Source organism: Ambystoma mexicanum, chromosome 7p (genome assembly GCF_040938575.1).
Source record: "Ambystoma mexicanum isolate Mex_15411 chromosome 7p, UKY_AmexF1_1, whole genome shotgun sequence".
NCBI lineage: Eukaryota > Metazoa > Chordata > Amphibia > Caudata > Ambystomatidae > Ambystoma > Ambystoma mexicanum.
This window is the reverse complement of record NC_090939.1, coordinates 298,558,069-298,585,965: the sequence shown is the minus strand read 5'-3', so window position 1 is coordinate 298,585,965 and position 27,897 is coordinate 298,558,069. Positions and strand designations below refer to the sequence as shown.

The following is a 27,897-nucleotide window of genomic DNA, read 5'->3' as shown; positions in this document are numbered from 1 at the left end:
GCGTCCTATTTATAACATCCGGTGACGTCGCACTCGATGGAGGCCTTTGAGGGACATCGACCCAACGCCATTGACGCAGGACGCCCTCTGCCAAAAAATTTCCCAAGCAACACAGCTGTGGACATTACATGTCAAAGAAGTTCAATACGTTCGAGGACACAATCCATTCGAAAATTTGGTTTTCGGCCCAACCACAGTACCGAACGGCACTTCTCGATCTGAAAATCCAGATGGATGCCAAAAGAGATGCAGACAAACTCTGTATTCTTCTGTTGCTAGATTTGCCTGCCGCTTTTGATCTTGTGGACTATGACAAACTCTGTACCACATTAGCGAATGACTTCAAATTTTCAAGGGAAGCCACCCTCTGGGTTAAATCCTTTCTAGCAGATCGCACCTCGAGTCTCCATTGGGAATCAGGCAGCAGATCCCATCTCAGTACCTATAGGAGTACCACAAGGATATTGTCTGTCGCCCACCCTATACAATGCTTACACTAAGCTCCTATTTGCGGCTCTGGATGCTATGAGTGTCATCTACACCAACTTCGGTGATAACACCCAGATCCTCATCCCGATCACAGGGAATTATGACCAGGACACTATTACCATTAACAAAATGTACGCAATACAAAAGTGGATGGCTCTTAACAGTCTGTGCCTCAACGATGAGAACACATTCTCATTGTGGTCTCACTAACTTAAAGTAAACGCCCTTCACCCTGATTACACATCAATCAACATTGATGGTACGCCGATTCCAGTCCTCAAACAGGTAAAAATGTTAGGTAACTATGACCAAACATGTGAATGCTTTATCCTCAGCCACCTCCTATGCCTCTAAATGAATTACCTTAAGTCGCCGATTCCTCATGCCCAATAATTGCACTACCCTAGCCACGGCCTTCATATTATCCAAATTTGACTAACTGCAATGTACTTCTACTAGGTACCTCCAACACCAACTTGTATAAACAAAAACTAATGCAAAATAAGGCATTACGAGCAGCATTGGGACAAAATAAATCAGACCACATCTCCAATATCAGGAGGGAGATCCACTGGCTACCTATCAGAGCCAGAATGATGTTCAAAGCCCTCTGTGTTAATCATAAATGCCTAGCGAAGAAAGCACTAATACAAATCAACAACTCAATAGCCCAAAAAATAATGAACAGAACACTTAGATCAAACAAAAAGTCTCTTCTCTTTGTCCCGTGTTACAAATGCTCCAGAGCAGGGGAAAGCAGCTTCCCAGTTGTGGCCCCAAAACACTGGAACACACTCCCCACAAACATCAAAAATAAAGCCTCTTTCCAGTGCTTCAAAAAGTTACTAAAAACCTGGTTATTTAACTAAGTTTAGCTAGCTGATACAGAGCAAATACCAGCTTGGTCACCCCCCATCCTAGACAGATACCTATGAAAGGATAAACTGTTCCTAATATGCAAATATGTATAATGTAATGACAACTAATGCTTCCGTTATATGTAAGATTCTGTATACATTTTTGTAAATTAATGTACCATGTATGCAACCCATTATAATCAAGATGTCTAACTATGCAGTGATACCCCAGGGTTTGGGTGTATAATAAATGTAATAAATAAATAAATAAAACCTATGGTGAAAGAATGAAGCACTATAACATGTGAAAGGAAATGGGCCCAACATGGGTACTGCATCCAGAAGAACAAGTTACTTTCTTACCGGGTAAGGTTCTTTCCATGGGATGGTCCGACGACGTATTCCATATCTATGACATGTAATCACCACAGCTGTGCTGCTTCGGAAACTTTTTTCGGCGTCTGCGTCGATGACGTCGATGCGCCGTCGAGGACCTCCTCCGACGTCCCGCGTCATCCGATGTGATAAGTAGGACGCACGACGCCCGTAGCCTCAGTTGTAGTTTTTTCCCCCAGAACGTGTGACATTAGTCAACTGCCAGTCAGACACAAAGCCTTGCGGAACGTAAGCTGCAATCGCAAAAGAAATTCTGCAGCAGGGAAGGCACTGAGGGAACGATATGGAATACGTCGTCGGACCATCCCATCAAAAGAATGTTACCAGGTAAGAAAGTAACTTGTTCTTCGAGGGGATTGGGTCCTCCTACGTATTCCATATCCATGACAGACTCCCAAAGCAGTACCAGAGCAAGGAGGAGGGAAAGAATTTAGAATCAAAATTAAGAATTGCCAGTCAAATAGCAGAGCAAAGGACCGCCTTGCCAAAGGCCAAATCCTGTCCTCGGATGGAATCAAGGGAATAGCGACGTACAAATGTATGTACTGAAGCCCAGGTGGCTGCATCACAGATGTTGCGAATAGGAACACCCCTCTGCAGGGCAGTAGATGCAGCCATACCCCTAGTAGAATGGGCCCGCAAGCCAGCCGGTGGGTCCTTACCCGCCAAGCGGTAACACTCTGAGATGGCTAAAATAATCCAGCGAAACAAAGTCTGTTTCGTCACAGCTTGTCCCAAACGCTTACCAGCGTAACCAATAAACAGTTGATCGTCCACTCTGACCCGGGACATGCGTGAAACATAAAAGCTTAAAGCTCTCCTAGGATCAAGCCTATGGAGCCTCTCCTCTTCCTTACCAGGATGCGGAGGAGGATAGAATGCCGGAAGAACAACCTTCTGGGCCAAATTAAATTCCGTCACTACCTTCGGAAGAAAAGGAGGACGAACTCTAAGGACAACCCTGTCCTTGTGAAATACAGTGAAGGGTGGCTTAACTGAAAGTGCCTGTAACTCACTCACTCTGCGAGCGGAAGTAACCGCAACTAAAAACACAGTTTTCAGAGTCAACAGCCTCAAAGGGCAAGAATGTAAAGGCTCAAATGGAGCACCCATAAGAAACTTATGAACAAGGTTTAAATCCCAACCGGGCACCAGGAAAGGTGACGGAGGGAACACATTAGTGAGCCCTTTCAGAAACTGTGAAATTAAAGGGATTTTAAAGTAGGAACACTCTTCAGACAAGCGCTTAAAGATGGACAGCGCCGCCAGGTAACCTTTAATGGTACCCACTTGCAAGCCCCTGTGGGCCAAAGAAAGTAAAAAGGACAGAACCATGGGGATGTCACATGCAAAAGGATCCACATTCTGAACTCTGCACCAGTCGCAGAACTTACGGCAACGGTACAGAGACTTTGTTGCTGGCCTTCGGGCCGAGAGCAACACCTCCATCACGTCTTCAGGAAGGTCCCAATCCTTATACCTCAACCTTTCAGAAGCCAAGCGTGAAGGTTGAGGGATCTGACCTCTGGATGGAGAACCTGACCCCCCCCTCCCATGAGAGCAGATCGTCTCGGTAGGGAAGACGACGTGGAGGACAGATGGACAAGTCGAGAAGGTCCGGGTACAACGTCCTCCGAGCCCACGCCGGAGCAATGAGGATCATCCGGGAACCGAACTTCCGTAACCTCCGCAGCACTTGCGGGATGACGGGGACTGGAGGAAACGCGTACAGCAGCGGGAATGACCACTCCACCACGAACGCGTCTCCTAAGGCTCCTTTTGGAGGAAATTCCCGCAAGCAGAACCTCTCGCACTTCCGGTTGACACTGGAGGCGAAGAGATCCACTTGAGGGGTCCCCCAAAGGGCGAAGATCTCCAGGAGAATCTCCTGAGCCAACTCCAACTCGTGAGAGATCGTGCTCTAACTGCTCAGAGCGTCCGCCGTCACGTTTTCGTCTCCGGCCAGATGAACTGCCGAGATCGAAACTTCTTGCTGGATGGGCCAGAACTCGAGCTGCATCGCCTCCCTGGACAGAGGAAGTGACCCTGCCCCCCCTTTTTGTTGAGGTAGTGCATGGCCACTGTGTTGTCCGTCAGGATCAGAACATTCTTTCCTCGCACAGTCGGCAGAAAAGCCTTCAGGGCTAGCCCGACGGCCCTCAGCTCCAACAGATTGATATGGAGTCTGGACTCCGACGGAGACCAACGACCGCTGACTGTCAGCCCGTTGGCATGAGCTCCCCATCCCGTGAGGGATGCATCCGTCCCGATCGTCACCTCCGGCCAGGGAAGCCAAAATTGAGCCCCCATCATCAAGTTGCCTTCGACGACCCACCACAGAAGGTCCCGAGCGACCGAGGGCGGCACCTGAACCGGGTCCGACATCCTGTGTCTTGAGTGCCCACTGCAAAGATCTCATCCGCAGGCGAGCCTCTGGCACCAGAAGAATGCAGGATGCCATGAGGCCGAGCAACCTCAAGAACTCGAACGCTGGGAGCGTCTGGGCATGCTGAAACTTGTGCACCATCTGCTGAATGTGAAGAGCCCTCACCTGGGGAGGAAAACACTGCCCCAGGGAAGTGTTGAGCACTGCTCCGATGTACTGGAGCCGCTGTGTTGGCGTCAAATGGGACTTCTTTAAATTGAGGGAGAAGCCCAGCCTGTGAAGGGAGTGGCAGGTGACGGACAGATGATCCAGGACTTGCTCGGGAGAGCTCCCCCTGATCAACCAATCGTCCAGGTAGGGGTAGACTTGAATCCCCCCTTACCTGAGATGCGCTGCCACCACCACCATGAGCTTGGTGAAAACCCTCGGGGCGGAGGTCAATCCGAACGGCAGGACCCGAAACTGAAAGTGCGAGTTGCCAACCGCGAACCTCAGGTACTTCTTGTGCTTGGGATGGATCGGCACATGGAAGTAATCATTGTTGAGGTCGAGTGACACCAACCAGCCCTGAAGCTGAAGGGCCTGGAGGACTTGAGAGAGAGTAACCATCTTGAACTTGTCCTTCCTGAGGAGTTTGTTCAAACCGCGCAAGTCCATGATGGGTCTCAATCCCCCGTCTTTCTTTGAAATCAAAAAATAAGGGGAATACCATCCCTTGTTCCTCTCCGCTACAGGCACCAGTTCTATGGCGCCTTTCTCCAGCAGGGCTTGAATTTCCTGCGCAAGGAGCAGATCCGGACTCTGCAAAGAGAGGTTCCCCGGTGGATTGTCGCGAGGCCTGTGCCGAAAGGGAAGACAGTAGCCGTGGGTTATGATCTCCAGAACCCACACATCTGAAGTAATGGCACGCCACTCTACAAGATGCTGCGCCAGCCTTCCCCCAACCGGCGAACCATGGGACATGGCCTCATGACTGAGTGGTAGCGGCTGCGGCGTTACCTGAGGGCAAAGAGGCAACTGCCCGAGCGGCCTTAGCACCACGGGTACCCTGTCGTCCACCTCTGGTACCCCTGCGTTGGCCTCTTTGACTGCCAGCTCCTCTCGCTTTACTGAAGGACGAGTAATAGCGAAAGGAACCACCCCTCCATTGCTGTCCCCTAGGACAAAAAGGCAGAGGTTGGCGAACTGCAGCGCCCAACGACTTTGCTGCAGCTTTTGAGGTCTGCAACCTCTCAAGTCTCTCGTCAGCCTTGCTGCCAAAAAGGTGTTCACCGTCAAAGGGCATGTTGAGGAGCCGGGACTGCACATCAGGAGCAAACCCCGACTTCCGCAACCACGCAAACCTGCGTATCACGGTGCTCGCCGCCATGGACCTGCTGACGCATTCAGCCATGTCCAAACCCGACTGAACGGACTCACACATGGCATCCTTACCATCCTGGACCATAGCAAGGAAACCATCCCGTTCGTCCCCTTCGGGAAAATGTTCAGCCGCTAACGCAACACAGTTCCACAGAGTGTGTGTGAAACGAGACAAGGCACAAATGGAGTTGGCCGCCTGAAGCGCCATACCACCAGAAGAAAACACTTTCTTCGCCCAGCCATCAAAACGTTTGTCGTCCCTATCAGGAGGGATGGTAGGGTACGACGCCTGCTTTGCCGGGGCCGTGGCCGCCTGCACCACCAAACTCTCCGGAGTGGGGTGCCTGGTCAAGTAGCAGGGGTCGCTACTGGCTGGACGGTATTTTCGCGACAAGGGCCTGCCCACCGCCGGGAGACTCTCCGGAGCAGTCCAAGCCGCCGCCACCCTTCTATGTAGAGCCATATGAAACGGCAGTACCGGGTCAGTTGGGGGACCAACATCAAGGATGTCCGTGAGATCATCCTGCACAAACTCCCCTGGGGGAGCAGACCATCCCAAGTACTCGGAGACCCTAGCGATAAGGCGCCGGTACGAGGAATCGGCATGAGAGCCAGGCTCAGGCCTACAAAACTCCACCTCCGGAGAGGTGTCCAGTCCACTGGCATCATGCAGTGACTGCCTCAAATCGTCAAACTGACTATGGCCCGAGACAATTTCATCTGGAACCTGACTAGGCACCAGGCCATCAGAATCCTCATCCGCCTCCGAAATATATTCCAGGTGGCGAAAAGAAGGCACCCGAGAGTGCTTGCTCTTAACCAGAGCCTTCCTAGGGGGTTCCCCCGTGCCACGGGGTACCTCCGACACCCCGGCCTCGAAAGGCGTTGAGGGCGTCGAGCGAATCGGCGTCGAGAGAACAGGCTTCGGCGCCGAGAGGCTTCTCGTCGACGTCGAGTAAATCGGCATCGACGTCAGATGCAGCGCCGCCAGCATCGACACAGTCCTCGAAGCCGGAGCTCCGAGCGTGTCCTTCGACAACCTGAGCGTCGACGGCTTCGACGACTTCCTCGGAGCCAGAGCCTCGAGAAAGCCTGTCGACGCCCTCGACGCCTCAGACGTCGATGTCTTCCTCGAAGACATCACAGGTGCACACGCTCTCGAACGCGTCGATGACCGGGACCTGGAATGGGTACGTCGAGAACGAGTCCCTTTGTCCGAACGGGACCTCTCCCGTGACTCGTGCCGACCACTCTTGCGAGCGTTCTCTCGACCTCTCACGACCGACCTCACTCGGGGGCGCGGACGGCTTAGTACCCTGCGACTGGAGAATCGCCAGCATTTTCTTCCCGAAGGAAGCCCATTCCTCCGGCGTCGCACGGCTGGAGGGGTAAGCGACGTGCCGGGCAGAGTCCTCAGAAGAGGACCTGGAAGACGACCGCTGTCGGCGCTTCCGAGAATGCCTCGAAGAGGCCGAGGAGTGGCGAGACCGACTCCTAGAAGGAGACCCACGAGACTTCCGACGATGACGCGGAGAGTCTCCCCTCGAATCATCCGTTGAAAGCCCTGCAGACTTCGACTTCCGGGGCTTGGACACCCGACCTACCGACAACTTCTTCTTACGTTCACGTAAGGCTTTGGACGTGAGCGACTGGCAGTCGATACAGTCATCCGTGTCGTGGGCCTCCCCGAGGCACCAGAGGCAGGCGTCGTGCGAGTCCGTCACCGACATCTTGGACCCACACTCCCCGCACTTCTTGAAGCCCGGACGCGGGGTCGAAGACGAAGTAGAAGACATCTTCACATGAAGGAGATTCTCACAAAAACGAACAGGTTCGAAGAACCGAGAAGAACAGAACTCCAAAGAGTCGAGGCGTTAACCGAGATTCACAAAGCAACACGTTTGCGGAAAAAACGGAACTGAGGCTACGGGCGTCGTGCGTCCTACTTATCACATCGGATGACGTCGGACGTCGGAGGAGGTCCTCGACGACGGCGCATGGACATCATCGACGCAGGACGCAGACGCCGAACATTTTTTCCGAAGCAGCACAGCTGTGGTGATTACATGTCATAGATATGGAATGCGTCGGAGGACCCAATCCCCTCGAAAGATCATTACCGAGAGTTAAATAATTTGGGTTACTAATGGATTCTTTCCTTCCACTGATTCCTCATCTTCAATAGACTCCCAAAGCAGTATTTAAACCAGGAGGAGTGAGGAAAGCCAGGACACCACCTAAACAAGAAAACTATGGAGGACAGCGCTGCCAAAACAAGCGTCCTGACCAGACAGAAAATTCAAGCAGTAATGTTTAGCGAATGCGTGCAAAGAAGCCCACCCAGCCACTTGGTTAATGCCTAGAAGCGGGATTCCACATTGCAGATCCGAGGTGGCAGCCAACCCTCTGGTGGAGTGTGCCCCGAGACCCTCTGCCACCTCCTTACCAGCCAGACCAAAGCATTCCGAGATGCAGAGAATGATCCACCTTGACAGTGTCTGTTTAGTTAAAGTCCTGCCAGCATGGGCCCTAGCATAATCAACAAAAAAGATGGTTATCTTCCCTGGCCTCTCTCGTCCAAGAGACTTAGTAGCAGAGGGCACGCACCAGAACCAGCCAATGGAATCGTTCTTCTGACTTGGAAGGATGAGGCAGAGGAAAAAGACAGGCAGATGGATCTTTTAAGAGAGATGAAAATCAGAGACCACCTTAGGAAGGAAAGAAAGTGTCACCTTTTCGTTGGAAAAAAACAAATAGGGCGGTGTAAGTGACAACGCCTGGAGCTAAGTCACCCATCTACCTGAAGTGATGGCAACCAGGAAAATCGCCTGAAGGGAGAGCAATTTAAAAAAACAAGAGTGAAGGGACTCAAACAGAGCACCCATAATAAATGTTAACAAATTCAAATCCCACGCCAGAACAAACTGGTGCGGTGGAAAGATATTACTAAGACCCCTCAAAAATGTCATGACCATAGAGATCATGAAAAAAGAGCCCTGCTCCAGGGTTCTCTTGAAAACCAAAATGGCAGAAAGATACCCCTTCCTAGTGCTGATCTGCAGGCCCATCCGGGCGAAAGGAACCAGATAGTCCAGAACAGAGCACGTGGAGCAGGTAAAAGGATCCCAATCCTTCTCCCGACACCAAGCTGAAAATGTACGTCACCTGCAGGCATAGATGGATTTGGTGTGCAGGTCCTCTAGGAGAGAGGAGTACATCGAGGACGTAATCTGACAAATTCCACTCCTTACACCTCAACCTTTCAGCAGTCATGCATGAAGGTTCAGGCTGTGGAGGCTAGGGTGCAGGAGCTTGTCTCTCCAAATGAGAGACCAGGTGTGGTATATACACTAGGCGCAAGGGAGTCCCGATGGCCATGTCCAACAACTCTAGGTACCACGGCCTCTGGGTCCAATCCAGAGTGATCAAGATCATTGTGGACCTGAATAGGCATAGCCTCCTGAGAGACAGCAGTATGTCGGGGATCTGCGGTAATGCATAGAGCAGGCTGAAGTCCCACTCGACTGTCAAGGCATCCCCCAAAGCTCCCTGCCAAGGAAATTCCCTAGAGCAGAACCACTTGCACTTCCCGTTTACCTTGGAAGTGAAGAGATCCACTTGAGGAGTTCCCCAGCGGGAGAAAATGTCCTCTATGAGTTCCTGGCAGAGCTCCCACTTGTGGGAGGCCAAGGACTGTCTGCTCAAGGCATCTGCTAGCATTTCCCCCTTGCCTGCCAGATGAGCCATCACCAGAGACAAGCTGGTCTACAGAACCCAGAACAACTGCATTGCTTCACTAGACAGATGCAAGGAGTCCACACCACCCTGTTTGTTGTGGCAGTGCATGTGGCTACCATGTTGTCCACCAGGACCAATACAGTGTTGCCTCGTACAGAGGAGAGGAAGGCCACCAACTCCAGTAAATTGACATGGTGATGACGCTCCGACAGGGACCACAGGTCGTATGCAGTAAGGTCACAAATCTGTGGCTAGAGTCAGTTGGGGCCAGTGTTGTTGTAACAACATCCTTTGCAAAACGTTGTCTCTCTAGGACCACCACACCAGGTCTCTGGACACCTTCGTCGAGACCTGAACAATATCTGATGGTGTTCACTGAAACCGAGACCATTGGAAACTCAAAAGCCATTGAAGCAACTTCATGTGCAAATAAGCCTCTGGAACTACAAGGGTGCTGGAAGCCATGACACCCAGCAAGCGCAGAAAAGCCAAAGCAGGAACATGTTCCTGTGATTGGAAGACATGAACCAACTTGGGAGAGATTTTCACCTCCGTCCTCAAGTGGGAAGGCCCCACCCAGGCGAGTGTCCAACACAGCTCTGGTGAATTGGAGGGACTGGTACAGCAAATCCTGAGACTTCCTAAAGTTCAAGGAGAAGCCGAAGCTTTGCAAAAGTCTGCTCATCCGGAACAAGTGTGCCAACACCTGGTCACAGTCATCCAGATAGGGAAACACATCAAGGCATAAATCAGTTTTAAAAAGTTGATTAGCAGAGTTTGCTAATTAAAAGGTTTAAACGTATTTCTATTATCAATTTTGTACTGATATTTTTTAATGTCACCAGACATTATTTGCACCCAAGACATAAAATAAGCAAAGAAACAGCATTTGTGTGTACCGCTGAAGTAAGACATTAGTGAGGTGAATGTCTTTAAATGTAAAGGTTAGCTGCATGAATGGAGACAAAATATATAGATATGATAAAAAGGCTCTGAAAACAGTTTTCAGTGCAAGGCTCTATGCAACTAAGTGCCTTTGGTGTCGCACAGGGCAATGCCCCTTATATTGTATGTTTGACCCATCATTTGCAGTGTAAGAAGTTTTGTAAATCCAAAAGTTTGCAATGTTAAAGGAAAGTCATAGCCTGAAACGAAGTATGTAGAATGGAGTTGAGGCAGGTAGAGTAAATGCAAGCTTCAGGTGGGTAAAATGGCACTGGCATTGATATCACAAGTTTTCAATATACTGTTAAAAACCACTTTCGAGCGAGGGCAAGGCCTCTAAACATCATCAAGCCCAAGCCAGGTAGGCTCAAGCTCAGAATTCCAGTCCGGCACACCCATGAAAGCAGTATTTAATCGCTATCAGCAGTCAGAGTCCCATCTGCATTATTTATCAGCTTACATTTTTAGCAATGGAACTGCCGTACTTTCTTTAAAAAAGAAAGGTTTACACAGACTGATTTTTGCCAAAGAGGATATAGTTATCTTAATAAAAGCATAATTCTGATTACTTCTGGTTTGCAATTATTTGAAAAATAACTTTTCTGGCCTAGCACTCCCATGCAGGCCTTTGGAACTGTTCAAGAGTGGAGGAGATGATTTCACCTGCACTGTCTCCTGAACTTGCACTGAGCAGAGAAAAGAGGGTGGAGAGAGCCCTGAGAGGAAAGCAGGGTGAGCTGTGCTTTCGTTGCACAGGGTTATTTAAATAGTTAACTGTGCTACACAAGTGTCAATTTAATTAGCAAACCTACAGAATTGTGTAGCGAATTGCTATGCGACACTACCTATTTTATGCCTTGCACATGAATGCCTTCTATTCGGAGGCGGGCTCCCACCACTGCCAGCAGTTTAGCGAAGACCCTGGGTCAAGAAGAAAGACTGAATGGTAGGACCTTGAATTGAAAATGCTAATTTCAAACCTTGAATCTCTGGTACCGCCTGGGTTTTTTGTGGATGGGCACATGGAAGTATGCATCTTGGAGATACAGGGAGACTAGTCAATCCTGCAGATCTAGGGCCTGAAGGATCTGGGATAGGGCGACATTTTGAACTTGTCGTTGCGCAAGTAAAGGTGCAAACGCTGCAGATCTAGGATGGGATGAAGACCCTGGTCCTTTTTGAGCACCTGAAAATAGGCTCAATACCAGCTCTTGCCTGGTTCCGAACAGGGTACCAGGTTTATGGTCCCCTTCGCCAGAAGCTGACGGACCTCCTTCAACAGGAGAGGATCTGGCGGAAAGAACTGATTGTTTGTCTGGCAGGTGGTCTGGAGGCCAGAGAGCAAAAGTCAGACAGTATTCATGGTGAATGACGTACAAGGCCCAAGTGACGGAGTGGTAATCCTCCTTACTTACTGAATTGGGATAATCTGCCTTCCAGAAGGCGGATTATCCCAATTCAGTGGTGGAAGTCCAACTTCTAGAGGCTTTCCACCTGAGGCAGTGGAGGGCACGGTTGAGGTTGTGAAAACTCCCCTGTGGACACCTCTAGACTGACCCTTGTAGGGGAGGCAGTGCACCTGCTTTCCAGAGGGTGCTTGACCCCTCCACCTGTGGGCATAGAAGGTGAAGGGGTGAAACTGCTTGCCCGGGGGCTCACAGTTTGCTGCTGTTGGACAGCCAGTCCCAGAGAGTTCAGGGTCACCTTAGAGGCCTGGAATATTTGTACGGACCCATCAGCCTTTGTACCGAACAGGTTGTTGGTTGCCATCAAATGTCATGACCAGAAGCTTTTCCTGGACATCCCGGGCAAAACTCAACATCATCAGCCATGAGTTCCTCCTCAAGAATGCACTGGTAGCCATAGATCTGGCTATATAGCCTGGCAAGAGGTTTCCTCCAGAATGTCTGTCAGCTCATATTGTACTATGAAATTGGAAGGTGCCGACAGCCCCAAGGTATCCACTACCTTCGCAATAAGGCGCTGAAAAGCTGCCTGAGGATTGTCTGGAGTAGGAGCCAGGAGCATATCCATTTCTGGTGAGGACAAGATCCACCAAGTCCCCTGGATCACTATAAAACTACTCTTGGAAGTCCCTAATTCCCCATAGGTTGGAAGAGTTCCAAACTAAAAGGAATGGAGTCCCCCATCTCATCATAAATGTCCTCTAGGCAAGGCATGAATGTATCCCTACGGAGCAGGGCATTATCTGGAGGAGCTCCGACAGTGCCATGGAGGGAAGCATAGGGGCCAGAGGACCAACATCTGAATACGGAATGGTGCCACCCACACAATGTGGTCAGTCCTACGCACGGTCAGGTCTGTAGGCACACAGCCACACAACATATCCTTGTCTCTGCTGGCTTGTTCCAGTGTGGCGGACACAGACCGGCAGAGCCGAGGTCAAAGCTGTCGAGGCCAAGGCCTAGGCAAACATGTCAAGCATCTCAATCCGGAAGGCCGCCCATTTGTCAGGTGCAGTGGATTGGGTTGGAAAACGTCCCTTGGGGGAATCCCTGGAGTGGTGGCTCCTGTTTTTCGATGGGGAAGAAGAATGGTCTTGGAAGAACCACCTGGAGACTGGGATCTCTTACAGTGCTGCTTTTTCATTTTGTACTTGAGGACCAGTGCCCATTTTTGGTGTGGCGATCTGCGCTGTGTGACCTCGAACAAGTTCACGTTTCACCCTTCTGCTTGTGGAAGAAGGTGAACAACTTTGCCTCATATTCCTGCTGTGCCTTGCAGTCCATCACATGGCACGACGTGCAATCATACGTGTCATGCACCTCACCGAGGAACAATGAAGAGTAATACCAAGAAGGAAACGGTATAGACTTCCGCAGAGGCGTGGTTCCTTTTACCAGAAACAGCTACGTACTACTGTGGGAGTACTATGAAGCAAAAAATGTTAAGGCATCCCTGATCACACAAAACAAGATTCAAAACACCCTGCTTGATTGTATCACAGCCAAACAATTTGACCCACCTTTGTTGGAAAAATATAGCTTTTAATAAGAACCAAACATTAAAACCAATACAAACTCTGGTTTCAGTCTCCTCTAGTTAGACAACACAAAGACTACATAAATACATACAAATATCACAACCTGATATGTAGGGGGTTAGTACGTGAGTTTACTGCCTCACTCCCAGTTTTACAAAAGACACAACTGGGTATCTTTACTAAACATATAGCATTGTAAACACATGTGGCGTTTACAGATTGTTCAGCTCAATTTTTGTACATCTGAAGCACCTAATGTTTTACATATATCAATAGTTGTTTTTACAATTGTACTGTTGCATTTACATCAGAACATACTCTGCTCTTATACTGCTCTTGCATCATCTAGATACTTCTGATAGCATCAAATGTCATAATGAACAATGTACTTCCACAGTAGAACGTCATTTTTTCTGATAGATTGCCCAGCAGTGGCGGGAGTGCATCACGGGGTTCCCACAGATATTGTGAATTGAGTGGTTCCTTTTATGCCATAAAAACTGAAGAATGATTGCCTATCAGAGAGACACAGCCAACCAGGATGCCCAAGGTCGTTCAGACAATACCGGGTGGCTGGCAGACGGTGACGCGAACGCAAGAGGCAGTATCCATACTGTTGGTCGAATGGCTGGGCTAGAGATCAGCAAGGGGAAGGCACCGACACAGAGATGCCCGCACAGCATACGAAGCAGGAGAGAGATCACAGTAGTACTTCGCTGGGAAAGTGAACCAAGGTGGGCAAACCAAAGTAGTAGAAGAGAAGCCAGGTTTGAGGGCCCAAACCCAGAGAGTTACGAGTAATCTTCCTCGTGGCAGTACTTGGCAGGGAAGTGAAACAAGTTGGCCAAAACAAAGAAGAAGCCAGCCAGGGGAAGGGAGTCATTCCCTCCCGACCCCCCGGTTGTAAGAGTTTATCAACTATCAGGATTTTCACTCCAATCAGACAGGACTTCTCGTTCCTCACCTGACTCAACGAGGATTCCTTTCTTCTTTCTTCAAGGCTTCTTCGTCTTGAAGAGATAAAGTCTGTCTCGAATGGAAGCCACTATGTCTGCCAAGGATGACCGGCAGGCTAGTGGCCCCTTCTCCGAAACAGCCAATTAGGGGAACAGCCTGTGTGGCAGAAAAACCACTGGAGGATCTTGGCGTGGTTCCAAAATGGAGGTCCAGTTAAGTGGACCAGAGTACAGGATGCCTGAGTAGAGGTAAGATGCAGGCACAGATGAGAAGGAAAGCACTTCCAAGGGATACTGAGGAAGGAGAGATCAGTATAGGGTAAGAAGGCAGACCTGAAGGAACACTGGAGGCCCAAGGAGATAGAGAACCCTAGGTGCGCAAGTCCATTGAGACCTTAAGGGGAACCATGGAAAGGGAGAATAGCAGGGAAACCAGGAGAAGACCTTTGCTCCAGGGCGAGCCAGAGAACCCTGTGTGTGGTGGGGGGGAGAAGAAGGAGAAGAAGAAGGAAGAGAGAGCGAGAGCTCCCTGGGCGGGACGATGCAGCAAACAAAGGGAATAGAGCAGGAACAAGGATCCAGGAGCACGGGGGCACCTAAACAGTGTGTAACCCAAAAGGGAATCCAAGATGGTTGCAACACGCGGAAGTGGAGGAATGAATCCACTTTATAGGACACAGTGGCAGCCATGTTGAAAACCGCTAAACCACTACTGCAAGTTACGCAGAAAATGTAATGTGCAGTTTAATGACGGAACCTCCATCTCTCCCAAATTCGCCACGGTCTCCGCGCGTGACAGTGGTTGCTTTTCAATTACCAGGAAAAGTGAGTCATTCTCCAAGCAACTCATACCAGGAACAAGGTCCAACAAACCTGGGCAAGGGAGTCATTCCCCTAGATTTTGAGGCCGAGAACAATCGCCAGGAGAAGAGAGACATTCTCCTGGCCCACCAAGAAAGTAAATATTGTTTAGAACTCTGTGGCCTTGGGAAGGAAGTCATTCCCACAAGCCATTTTGAGACTGAACGTCAGGAGATGGGTGGCATTCTCCTGGCCCACCAAGGAAGTATTGTGTGGAACTTGGACCATAATCCAGGAGAAGAGAGACATTCTCCTGGGACCAGAGCAGGGCTGCTCTATTCCTTAGTTTATAGTGTAAGGGACAAAAGTAAGGTTTTCCTGACACAGGACGGTGTACACTTTTACTTTAACAGACATCCTGACAGTTACCATAGATCTTTAGTTGAGGCAGGAAAACCTCTCTTCGGAATAGAGAAAGATAGGCTTTCTTTTGCTTTATTATTCAGTAAAAGTATTCAGCCCCAAGCATGCCACCTTTCTGTCAGAGTCCTTCTTCTGCACCCTTAGTGTTCCCATGTACAAGAGCAGAACAAATGCAAAGAAGGAAGCAGGAGTGGGACATAAAATGTGAATGTGACCTAAGCAAGGTATGCTATTGCGTTCATACAATAAAGAGACCGCTGTAAGTCACAAAAGGTAAAAATCCCCACATAACAGCCAGTTGAAAAACAAGATGCACATATAGAATGTTACCTCTAACCAAGCCAACATGGAGCACAAGATAAAATCCCATTCCTCGTCTGCAAGGGGTGACGATAATTGTTTAATAATCAATGAAAGCGAGCGGATAATCTCTATATTTAGGCCATGATGCTGAGGGGTTGTTTCTTTTAGGCAGCTGTGAAAAAAAGGAAATTAGATTTTTGTGAACATTTTTAAATTAACTTTTTTCCACACTTACCTTGTGTGCACGATTGACTATATATGCATGCATGTGTGCGATTTATAAATCACAAACCTAGCTGTGAAGCAACAGAGCGCTGTGCATAGGGGACGCACCCAGCGGTTTTCAAGTAAGGGAGCAACGGTAGCAGAGTAGCTCAGAAGGATAGGGAAGCAGGGGAGAGGAGGAACTACAGAGGGGGAGAATTAGGGTTGAGGGGAGGGATGAGCCATTGACCAAATGCCACCCAAACTTATTTTTAATAATCCTTCGTCCTCTTTCAAGCCTGCTACTTTTAGACACTTCATGAAATAACCACACTTCACTTCGTTCCATTGTGCAAGCTGCTTTGACTAATGGATGAAAACATGTCTTTGAATACATTTCATATACACCTAAAACTTGACTTTCTGGAGCAGCTGATAGAGGTCCAAATGTCTGCATTTTTTGGCAGATGCTCTGCGATTGTTCAAAATTTACAAAATCAGTGCCTTTGCCTCCTTCAAGACATGCTTTTGTTTTTCAAAACTGTAAATGTGTAGATAGCATGCATTCCACACCCCAAAAAGCCCTGTGTATTGAAAAATCTTTATTTCCGAGCACCCTTACATTTCAGTTTTTGTAAAGACCAAGAGTCTTAGTTCCATACCTTCAGATTGCTATTTCTATACAGTTGCTCAAGCTCCGTATTTTAACCTTTACAAGATGTGTCTTGATACAAAACCATTCAGTGTCCTACCCCCTCAGATCCATAATCATAAATGCTGAAGGGGACACTCACAATTGCTAAACTTGCATGACTGTAACCTTTAAGTTTCTCAAGCGTCCAGTTACCTCAGGGTTTGGCGCGCGATACAAATATTAAACACAAATACATACCAACCTGTTCTGTAGTAGACAAAGGGGAGAATAAATATAATGTGTCCCTGGTCTTCCAACAGAAATATAATTATAATTTGGAAAAATTGAACATTTTTCATTTCCAAAGTTTTAAACATCCACCTACAGCTCCAACTATGGCATCAGTCCAACATTGCGGATAAGGAAGATAGTGACATGGGGTATTATCACAGGTTCCATATAAGGTGCCTGGTCGTCTGACAGAGGAAAGGCTGTACCTGGGAACATCTCTGTTAGACTTATTTAAGCAAGTACTCGGTGTTAGGCAGAAACCTGTGCAGTTCCCTTAGGGAACACTGCAAAAGATTTAGGACTACAGGTGTTAGCAGTAAACCCGGTTGGTAGCAGTCTGTACCACCCAGATTCACCTGGTAGCTGTGGCTGAGCAGTCAGACTTCCCTCAAGAAGAGTTAGGCAGTATGCAAAGTATACACAATAGGCACTCAGACACACTAATACAAGCAAACACTGACCAAAGCTTTGGTATCAAAGTATATAATTATTTATTTAAAAACACACCGTTTGAAACACTCCAGCACTCTTGTCGTAACATATTCTAAACACAGTTACTATTGTAATATATACACCCCTTTTTCCTTATCAGATAAGTCACAGTAAAACACCACTTATTTTCATACAGAGGTGAGCGCTTTAACTAGATGGCACTCCAATAAGTTGTGAGAAAGGGAGGGAAAAAGACAGAATATGGAAAGGTACACCACTCTAAGATTCAGGAACACTGTTAGCAAGGCAGAAGAGCAAAAGTCACTGGTGAGCCAAAGTCCAAAGGCTGGGCCCACTCTTAGAGAGAGCACAGCACAAATGCGCCCAAGATCACACAGTTACACTAGGCTTAGAAAGTCTTGCAGAGGGTTCAAAAAGAGTTTAGAGAGGTTTAGAAAAGTTTAGCCAGGGTGCCCCCGCTAACCCAGGTCCGAAAGCCGGAGGCTAAATCTACCCCGTACAGTCGGTAGCAAGGGAAGCCAGGCGGGACACAGTACCTTAAGTGGGAAGGATCCTCCAGCGGTGGCAGTTGCTCCTGGCAGTGGGTGCAAGTCGCGTTGTCGTCCAGGGGAAGAGAAGATCTCGACTTGGAGGAAAGATGAAGGTCGTTGCACTACCAGGGAAGACACCAGCCGCAGAGTTTTCCGGTTAAAGATAGTACCTTTGTTCGCGGTCGTGGTAAAACGTGGTATCCCGGTTGCCGGGGTGCTTGGCACAGGCAAGGCAGCCACGAGGTACGTCGGGAAGGCGAAAAGACGGTGAAACTGGTTATCTGCACCAGTCAAAGGAAGCAGACTCTCCGGCGGGAGATCTCCTCTGTCGTTGGGAAAAGTGGTGGTGGTGGCGTCGTGGCAGGTCGGCTCAGCTTCTCCCTCGTCGGATTCTTAGGTCCTGTGGCGACTTCTGAAGTTCCAGTCCCCAAAGCCCTGCTTTTATGCAGAAAACCCCCATTCACTCAGCCTAGCTGTCACTCAAACATGCTAAGTGGTGAGCCGGCCGGTTCACCACTTGGGCAAATCAGGACGGAGTGCGACTTGAGTTGCCTAGGCAACTCAGTCCAGGGTGCCTAAATCCCCCTCCTAAGTACCCCAGACAGAGTGGCCCCACTTTGGAGGGCTTCTGTGGAGAAGCCCGCCAAAAAGTGGAACAAAGGGCTAAACGCCATTTTAGAATCAAGTTTTGGCAAAAAATACCAACCGGAGAATTAATATTAATTAAATACACCGGCGGTATGTTCGAGGCTACCGTAAATAATTAAATAAAGGTAGTAGCCTAAAACAATGGGAAATCCCATAGGAAAATATTCGCGGTTGAATATAAAAAGTAGTATCCACTGCCACCAGCCAAAACTCGATCAGGGCGGACGGAGACGGGCCCCCTCGACTTACAAACCCCGGGGTAATTGAATTGCCCCAGCCAGTACGTCCACAATATGATGGTTTGTACTGGTTCTGTTCAGAATTTAAGACTAGTAAAGTCAATGGTGACTTTACATGCCCTGGGAGACAGTAGTCAGTCCGAGGGTATGGAGTCTATACTGGGGGGTCACTATGACACCCCTGCGTTACTGCACTGAGGGTGCTGTGTAACACACATCACAAAAACACATGAACACCTATGGGGTAAAATACCCCATAGCGCATTAAGCACATCTAGATTCAAAGAAACACACTCAAATCATGCCCAAGCGTGAGGGTGAAAGAGTCTCACTCTTGGCAGGAGGAAAAAATAAACCCCAAAAATCCAGCAAAGCTGCTGGGGGACTCACTAGGTTAGGAAATTCAGCCTAAACAGAGAATTCTCCCTAACACTCGGTTTCTCAGTAAAGTACAGCAAGAGCAAAGACAACATTTCGAGTTGGGCCAATAAATGGGCAGCAGGATGTCTGCATTAGCAGCATATGGGAGATATCCTTGCAAGAACTGTAAATCTATTTGTCCAGCAGGACCTCCCAGGTGGTTAAATAGGCTATCACTCAAACTGACCAAATGATATACATTTGGAGTAGCCCTGGTCTCTGTGCAGAGAGGATAGGGATGCACAGGTTACAGGTTAGTGTTTATGCACCATCCACGCTATTCTAACTTTTAAGTTTGTAGCAAAAAGGAGAAGTGAAAAGAGATTTCAGAAGGGAGCTGAAGTGAATGTCAAGTGTTTGGCAAATAAGCTCATAGATTGGCAGTATGATGAGGGTATGACACCTGGGAGAGAGGTTGGCATGAAATTAGGCCAACTGTGATGAAAATGATTGTGTTCTAGATGGTGTTGGACAATTAAGTTTTGGCAAGAGAGAGGTGAACAGAGTGCTGTGAATTCCCAAGTGCCTACTGTGAGAAACCTGAAGGTGTCTCCCAGTACGTGGAGCAAGAGAGCACAGTACGAGCAAGGCAGACCGCACAATGAGACAGCTACCCAGACCCGGCAGTTCAAGAGGAGGAGAAAGGCGTCAAATATGAAGAGGCTGACGGATAGAGACACAACCTTGCCCTTTTTGCCAAAACCCTGCTAACCCTCCGCTGAAAGAAACTTAAGACCGAGGGCAATAGCCCAAGTGTGCTGCAACAGATGTCAACGGTACACAGAGCGTATTGATGCCGATAAGCCAGAGCGAGGGAGACTCCTGCTTCCATGGTAGCGGCATTGACTCCAGTAAAGAGGAATGCCAAGCGGTTCATCACAGCCAGTGAGTTGAGGGGAGAGCCGATAAGGACCGTGCTGTGGTGAACCAAAGTCACAATGTGGCAAAGTGAAAAAGAACTGTAACTTTGTGAAAGGGAGACCAGCTGCAAAAAGGGTGCCGGTACCACGTGGGTACTGCTCTGAGAAACCCTTGTTAATCCCCGTCTGAGTGAAACAACAGATGCCAGAAGGCCGTAGGAGAGCCACCAAGATAAGTCAAAGTTGTCATACAGGAGGTCAAGTAAATCCCTGTGCAGTTGAAAGCCTTTGACCTAAGATTTATAACAGAAGGGAAGTGAATCCCGTGAACATTGAAAGTAGAAGGGAATGTGAAGTTGGCAAGAGTGAACACGGAAGAGGGATGCTGACGAGAAGGGAGCAAGTCTAAAGTCTCAAGAAACACTGTGTTGACAAAAGTGAATGCGGCTGAGGGATTTCCTGGGCCTTAGTCATAAACTCTGTTGAGGGGGCTCAGGCCCGGTTAGTCCTGCTTCCTGGGAGTCCGGAGGATCTTCCTGGAGCTCTTGCCCAACTTAAAAGCAATGCACACAATCTGGTGTTCCTCTCCCCGGCGTTTCGATTTCCAGCAGCAACCGTGTGGAAATGCAACCAGCTCTATGAAAATGTCCAGGTGGCTTACTCTGGAGTTGATTGGTCCCACCAACTCAAGGGGAGAAATCGTCCTTGCCAGGGCTTCTCTGTCGATACGAATTTGGAGTTTCAGCACAGCAGCAGGGCTTCACTGGGCAAATCAATCTTCCAGGAGTTGCAGAAAGTGTCCTCTTCAAGTTCTTTTTCGGTTCCTTCGTCCAGTGGTCGACTCTGCCTTCCAAGCAAAAAGCCTTGCCTTTTATTCAGTTCTCTCCCATTCATTCCAGCCTAGCTGTCAGTCACCCAGCAGGGTGGCTGTCCTTGCCGGACAGTCAGCCGGCCAATCATCACAGAGTGCATTTGTCACTCCTAGGAGACTAAGCACATGGTGTTCCGGGCACCTCCCTCACTTCCTGCCCACCCCAGACACCCTGGAGCCAGAAGCAGGCTTCACTTGTGAATCCTGCCAAAGACAAAGCGATCAAAGGGACCAAACGTGGTTTGGCATGCAGAGTAAATCTCAATAAGAACCTTTCCACAAAGAAATGGTGAAAAAAGAAGACCAGGGCCATGTTGACAAAAATGGCACCCTTGGGTGCTTTACTGCAGCTGCGAAAGCAGTCCAGAAAGGGTAACATAAAACATGTTACATCAGAAGCTAGACAAAGGGGATACTATGTAAATCCTCCAGCACCCTTTGTAAGATAGTGTATGCTGGGTCTAGAAAGTTACAATTGTAAGTAAAGTCAAATTCACTTTACTGCTCTGGGAAAAAGTAGTTGATCACAGAGAAGGGATTTAAAACTTTGGGAAATCTGGAAGACTTCCCTGTGTGACTGCACTGAAGGTGCTGTGTGGCACAATGTAAAAGATGATGCCTAGGGATTTAGTCAGACTCCACAACCAAAGAAACACAGAGTTCAAAATCACATTTAAATACATGAGAGAATGGGAAAAAGGGTTTCACTCTCTCCAGGTTAAACAAATCAAGTCCTCAAAATCCAGCGAAGTTGCTGTGGGTCTCGAAGATGGAGGGAATTGGCACATTTCTGAGAATTCTCAAGTGAATACTGAAAAACACAGTGTGAAGAGACATGAGCAAGGGAGCACTGAGAAATCACGTAGTGGGAAGACCAGTGTCCGGATGTGCAGTACCCAAGTACTGGAAAGAGACCTGAACCAGTGAAGACCGATGTCTGGAGAAAGAACCAAAGAAACAAACAAAATGCTCACTAAGTTAAAAAGAACATAAGATATATAAAGAGACCCGAACAGGTGAATCAGTGCAATTTGGGGAGGATAAGAGTCCATTTAGCGATATTCTCACTGTGGGTGTATTGTAGTTGGCTTTGACCATCCGCATATATGATTGGCCGAAGCCCATGCGTTCCATTGTATTGAATAGTTGAGTCCATTCGACTCTGTCCAATGCTTTTTCTGCATCCAGATTCGCTGTGGTACGTGTGTGTTCCATTTTCTTGATGAGGTGGCTCACCCTCCTTGTATTGTCTGCTGTTTGCCTCTTTGGGACGAATCACGCCTGATCTGGAGCCACAAGCGTTGATAAGAGCCCTGACAGCCTATCTGCCAATATTTTTGTGTAGAGCTTGGCGTCTATATTGATCAGGGCGATTGGGCGATACGACCCAGGCATTATCAGGTCTTTTCCTGGCTTGGGGAAAATCACTAGCTTTGCTTCGTTCATTGAAGGCGCAATGTTTCCCTGTGTTCTGAAGCTATTGAATAAAGTGGTCAGTCTTGGGGTCAGTGTTTCTCCGAATGTTTTGTAGAAAGTCTCAGTGTAGCCATCTGGGCCTGGTGCTTTGTTTTTTGGCAGATTCTTGATTGTCTGCATGACGTCTTCTGGTTGTATGTCCCTCTCTAGCATTTGTTTGCTTGTTTCGGTTATTTGGGGTAGTGGTATGTTGTCGAGATAGGTCTTTTGGGCTATCCGACTGGTATAAGGCCTGGTAATATGTCCGCATTATCTCTCCAATCTCCTCGTTGGTTGTCTTGATGGTGCCTTGTGGGTCTTTCAATCCCAATATTGTTGTTTTCTGACCCTGTCACAGAGTTGTCGTGCCAGGAGTTTATCGGCTTTGTTGGCGCTGATATAATACCTCTGCCTGGTTCGTAGAAGGGTTAGTTCTGCTTTTCTGGTGTGAAGCAGTCCCAGTTGGCCCTGGACGTGTTTCATGACCATTTTATACTTTCTGCTGGGGTTGTGTTCCTACTTCATGCGTCGTCTGTCTCGCTTGGCCTTTATAGCTATCAGCTCTCCGCGTAGAACTGCCTTGAATGCGTCCCATAGCCCTCCCTGGGGAGTGGAGCCTGTACCGCTCTCAGCGAAGTATAGGTCTATCTTGTCCTGTATTGTCTTTACCATCGTTATATCTTGCAATAAGTCCGTTGGGACTCTCCAGGTCCAGACCCCTCCTTTCGGGCCCTGGATGTTGAGGGTGGTTATGATCGGGGCATGGTCTGAAAACGAGATCGGGCCGATTTCTAGGTCTGCCACTTTCCCCACTAGGCCTGTCGAGGCCCACATGTAGTCTATTCTAGACTGTGTATTGTAGATGTGGGAGTAGTGTGTGAAGCCTTGTGCTTCTCTCCTCTTTGCCCGCCAGAGGCAGTGTTTTCGATGGGGCACTAACCTCTGTTCGTGTTCTGGAGCTTCTGTCCAGTTTGGGGTTCCATGCAATGTTGAGATCGCCCCCCCAGGATAATATGTCCTGTCGCAAATCCTTCTAGTGCCGCAAGAGTTCCTTTGAGGAATCCTTCCTGCCCTGTGTTGGGTGCATATACCGAGGCTAGGGTGACTAGTTTTCCTGCCAGCGTGATGTTCAAGAAAAGATATTGTCCTTCTTCATCCGCCTGGTAGTTCTGTATTTGTGCTTTAAGTCTGTCTTGTATAACAATGAAGACTCCCGCCCTTATGCTCTCTGCATTGGCCCGATATATGTGAGACTCCCCGTACACTCACCTGTGATTATTCGCCCTTTTGTACATGCGTCTCCTGATACATAACGAGATCCGCCTTCATTTTCCAAGCCTGCCATTCCAATTTTATCCTTTTTGTCGGGGTGTCCATTCCCCTGATGTTGTGCAACAATATCCTTATCTGCTTCGTGGATTGCTTATCCATGGTCGTTTAATTCCCATGTTCTTTTCTCGTAGTGCTTCCTTGGCTTTCCATGTACCAACATCTTGGTTTCCCTCCGCCATCCGTTCCCTCCCACCTCCCCTCTCCCTTCGCCAGTCCCCTTTTCCCCATGAGGGGGGGCTAGGTTCCTACATGTGGCCGGATGTATTGTCCCGTGCCCCTGGCCCACTATCCACCTCAGTTCCTGGTTGTGGGGGTCCTAAACCCCACTGCTTCCAAACACACCCTTCCACCTTCATTCTGGGCCTGTGTTTTGCTGTTCCGGGCGAGTCTCCGTCCTTTTATGCATTTAGCTTCTCCAGACTTTGTGCGGTTTATTGTACGCCGTCTCTTCTCCTGTTCCGGAACAGGTTGGTTTTATCAGTTTTTCCTTCCTCTGGTTTTTCTTTTTCAACACCGTTTTCCAACTCCCCGTCCCGTTGGTGCCTTTACTCTTCGTTGCTGTTGGTCGTGGGTATCTTCGTCTCCTTGTTGTAACCCCAGGATATATTCTCCTTCCTCGCATGTCATTATCCTGTGTTGTGTACCTTCCCAGGTGAAGAGGAGGCCAAATGGCAATGTTTATTTGTATTTTACTTGGTTCGCCGTTAAGTGTTGGTTACTGGACCCATTTTGCGTCTTTTTAGTAGGGTGGACTGGGCTAGGTCTTGATATAATTGGACTTCTTGGCCATTCACTCGCATCGGAGTGCAGTATCTCGCCTTGCGCAGTATATGTTCTTCTTGGGTGTAAGAGCTCATCACCGCTAGGACATCACTCTGTCTGGTCCCCGGTTCTGCTGTTATTTTGAGGCCTACTCAGTGCAGCCTGTCTATTTGTATTCGTGGTTCAAGCATCAGAAGTACGATTACAGTGAGTAATGTATCCCTTCTGAGGCTTGTGGAATCTGCTTAGATCACATGCTGTGCATAGATTAGCGAGCAGTGTTAGAAGAAGGAGGTGGGATGTGAGAAGGGTCATGGGCAAATAAATGTCTTAGAACCGCTTGTCCCACTTGAGTAGCTGTCTTGGAATGGGTGTCAATGCAGTAGGGTGTGTAGTTTTCAAATCAGCCAAGCTTTGTGGGTCTTGGAAGAAAGCAGGAAGCTCGATGGCCTGGTTCAAGTGGAATTTAGAAATAACCTTAGGTGAGAACCTAGGGTGTGTACGTAAAACCAGTTTATATTTATGAACTGTAAAGAATGGATCCTGCACTGACAGAGCCTGAATTTCACTGACCCTTCTTATAGATGTAATTGCTACTAAGAAGGCTGTTTTGTAAGTCAGGTGTTTGAGACTGCTTTTATGCATGGGCTCGAATGGGGGGTCCATGAGTTTAGATAGCACCATGTTAAGGTCCCATCCTGGTGGTGGGTTTGAAATAGGAGGGTGAAGTCTCTTTACTCCTTCCATGAAAGCTTTAACCACTGGTATCTTCCACCACAACACTTTGTTATGGGAGGTGGTGTATGCTGACAGTGCTGCCAGGTGTACCTTCAGTGAGTTTAATACCAGTCCTGCATCCAGCAGGTGGAGCATGTATGTGACAATTGTGGAAGGAGTGAAATCAACCGGGTTGATTTGCTTATTCTGGCACCAGATAACAAATCTTTTCCATTTGTCGAAGTAGCAGTGCCTCGTGTTTGGCTTCCTAGATTCTTTTAGGATGTCCATACATCTCTGTGGTAATTTGAGATGTCCGAACTCTATGACCTCAGGAGCCATGCTGCCAGGTTCATTGAGTTGGGTTGAGGATGCACTGTTTGACCTTGGTACTGGGACAGTAGGTTGTACCAGCCCGGGAGTTTGATGGGTTTGCACACCGCTAATCTGCGTAAGTGTGGGAACCAGAGTTGTCTCGCCCACATGGGAGCAACTAGGACGAGCGTCATCGATTCTCTGTTCATCTTGTTGACCACCTTCCTGATGTGAGGTGTTGGTGGAAAAGCATACGCAAACATCCCTGACCAGTTCATCCACAGGGCGTTCCCCTGGGAGTCTAGCTGGGGGAACCTGGATGCAAATCCTGGGCACTGTCTGTTTTCGCTTGTGGCGAATAGGTCTATAGTGGGGAAACCCCACTGAGAGAAGATATCTTCTACGATTTCTCTGTGTAGACACCATTCCTGTTCCTCTGGGAGGGGATCTCTGCTCAAAGCATCCGCCAGAGAAATGAGATCCCCTGGAACATGTTGAGATGACAGGAAGATGTTCCGTCTGAGTGCCCATATCAAAATTTTCTGGGAAAGCTTGGACAGATTTGGCGAACGAGTCCCTCCTTGCTTGTTCAGGTAAAGCATGGCTGTAGTGCTGTCCGTTCGGATCTGCACTGATAGATTCAACAGGTAGGGCTCGAACGCTTGAAGCGCTCTGAATACTGCCAGAAGCTCTAGCAGGTTGATATGATTTTTGGCCACTGAGTGAGACCAGAGACCCTGAGCTGTGTGGTGGAGATGGTGAGCTCCCCACCCTGTCAGGCATGCATCGGTTGTGACTACTGCCTGTATCTCGGGATCGTAAAAGGGTTTCCCCTTGGACAGATTTTCTCTTGTCCACCAGTGAAGGCTTTGTACAAGTGTTGGCGAAACGACCACTAGATCGTCCCACTGACCACTTGCCTGAGACCACCGTTTCGCCAAACATTCCTGCATGGGATGCATGCGCAGGCACGCGTGGGAGACCAGGTAAATACATGACGCCATCCTGCCCAGCAAACGCATTGCTTTGCGTACCGTTATCTGGCGACCGGTCTGATATTGCGGAATTGGCAGCAGTATATTCCGAATTCTTTCCTCTGATGGAAAGGTTAACCCCTCTTGCGTGTCTAGGATAGCTCCTAGGAACTGTTTGGAGGTTCTTGGCACCAGACTTGACTTTTTCTCGTTTATTGAGAAACCTAATTCGAAGAGGAGGTCGATCGTTCTTTGAATGTTTGTTCTGCAAATTACTGGGGTCTCCCCCGTGATGAGCCAATCGTCCAGGTAAGGGTACACCGGGATTGCCTCCCTGCGTAGGTGTGCTGCCGCCACCGCCAGTACTTTGGTGAATACCCTTGGAGCCGAAGCTATCCTGAAGGGCAGTACCTTGAACTAGTAGTGCCGACTGTCCACCTTGAAGCGCAAGTACTTTCTGTGCCCTGGGAACATGGAACTATGAAAATAGGCATCTTTCATGTCCAATGTTGCCATGTAATGCCCCTTTTTTAGGAGGGGGATTACCTCTTGGAGAGTAGTCATGCAAAATTTTTGTGGCTCGACATACTTGTTTGCAGGCCGTAAGTCCAATACTGGGCTCATTGTCAAATCTTTTTTTGGCACAAGGAAGTAAGTTGAATAGATACCCTTGTTTACCTGGTGTCCCGGGACGAGTTCCATCGCGTCCTTTGCTAGAAGATTGACGATCTCCTCGAGGAGGATCTTCTGGGGGTCCAAAGAATGTATTTTTTGTCGTGGAGGGTGGTTTCGGGGACGCTCTAACAGTTCGATGCAGTATCCTGCGGACACTGTGGACAGCACCCATCTGCCTGATGTGATCCCTTCTCAAGCTTGGGTGAAGTTGGAAAAGCGTCCCCCTACTGGGGATGCGTGAGAAGGGACCCTGAAAGGAGCGTCACTGTTTCGGTGGAGGCGTGCCGCCGCCTTTACTGGGGCTGTCTCTACCTTTACCACGTCCTCTCTTATTACCCCTGCCATAACCCTGGGTAGACTGCTGGTTGTTATTGTTCCATGGTGTACCCTGCCCCTGGTAATAGTTTGATCCTCTCTGGGAATTTTGTCCGCGTGGGCGACGAAAATTGACATTCTCTCTTTGGTTTGGGGGTTTATTGGCTAGTTGGCCTAGGGATTTGATTGTCTCATACTCGTCCTTGGCATTTTTCAGCGCATCCTCGACCGCCTTTCCAAACAATAGATCCGGCTCTACCGGTTTATCTATTAAAGATGCTTGGGTTTGAACCCAGATTGCCGCAACCAAGCATGCCTTTTGATAACAGTACTTTCTGCTATCAATCTGCCGGCGTTATCCGCGGCATCTAAGGTTGCTTTTAAAGTGCAACCGGACACGGCTCTTCCCTCCGCAATTGGCACGAAACTCGTGCCAATTGGCTTTTTAAGGTTTCTAGGGCGGAATCTATGAGTGCCACCACTTCTTCCCACTGTTGGCATTTGTAACTCGCCAGCAGGGTGGTGGAGTTGGCAATCCATGC

The 27,897-nt window shown here is 48.6% G+C and overlaps 1 protein-coding gene across 1 annotated transcript in view; it reads right to left on the bottom strand.

The window, feature by feature from the left end:
- The window catches only part of LTN1 (listerin E3 ubiquitin protein ligase 1), a 1,629,727-nt gene that overhangs the window by 527,407 nt on the left and 1,074,423 nt on the right, over positions 1 to 27,897 (bottom strand). The window contains exon 21 of the mRNA XM_069636371.1: positions 15,688 to 15,832. Coding sequence (XP_069492472.1) covers positions 15,688 to 15,832 — 145 coding nt within the window. The remainder of the gene's footprint in view (positions 1 to 15,687; positions 15,833 to 27,897) is intronic.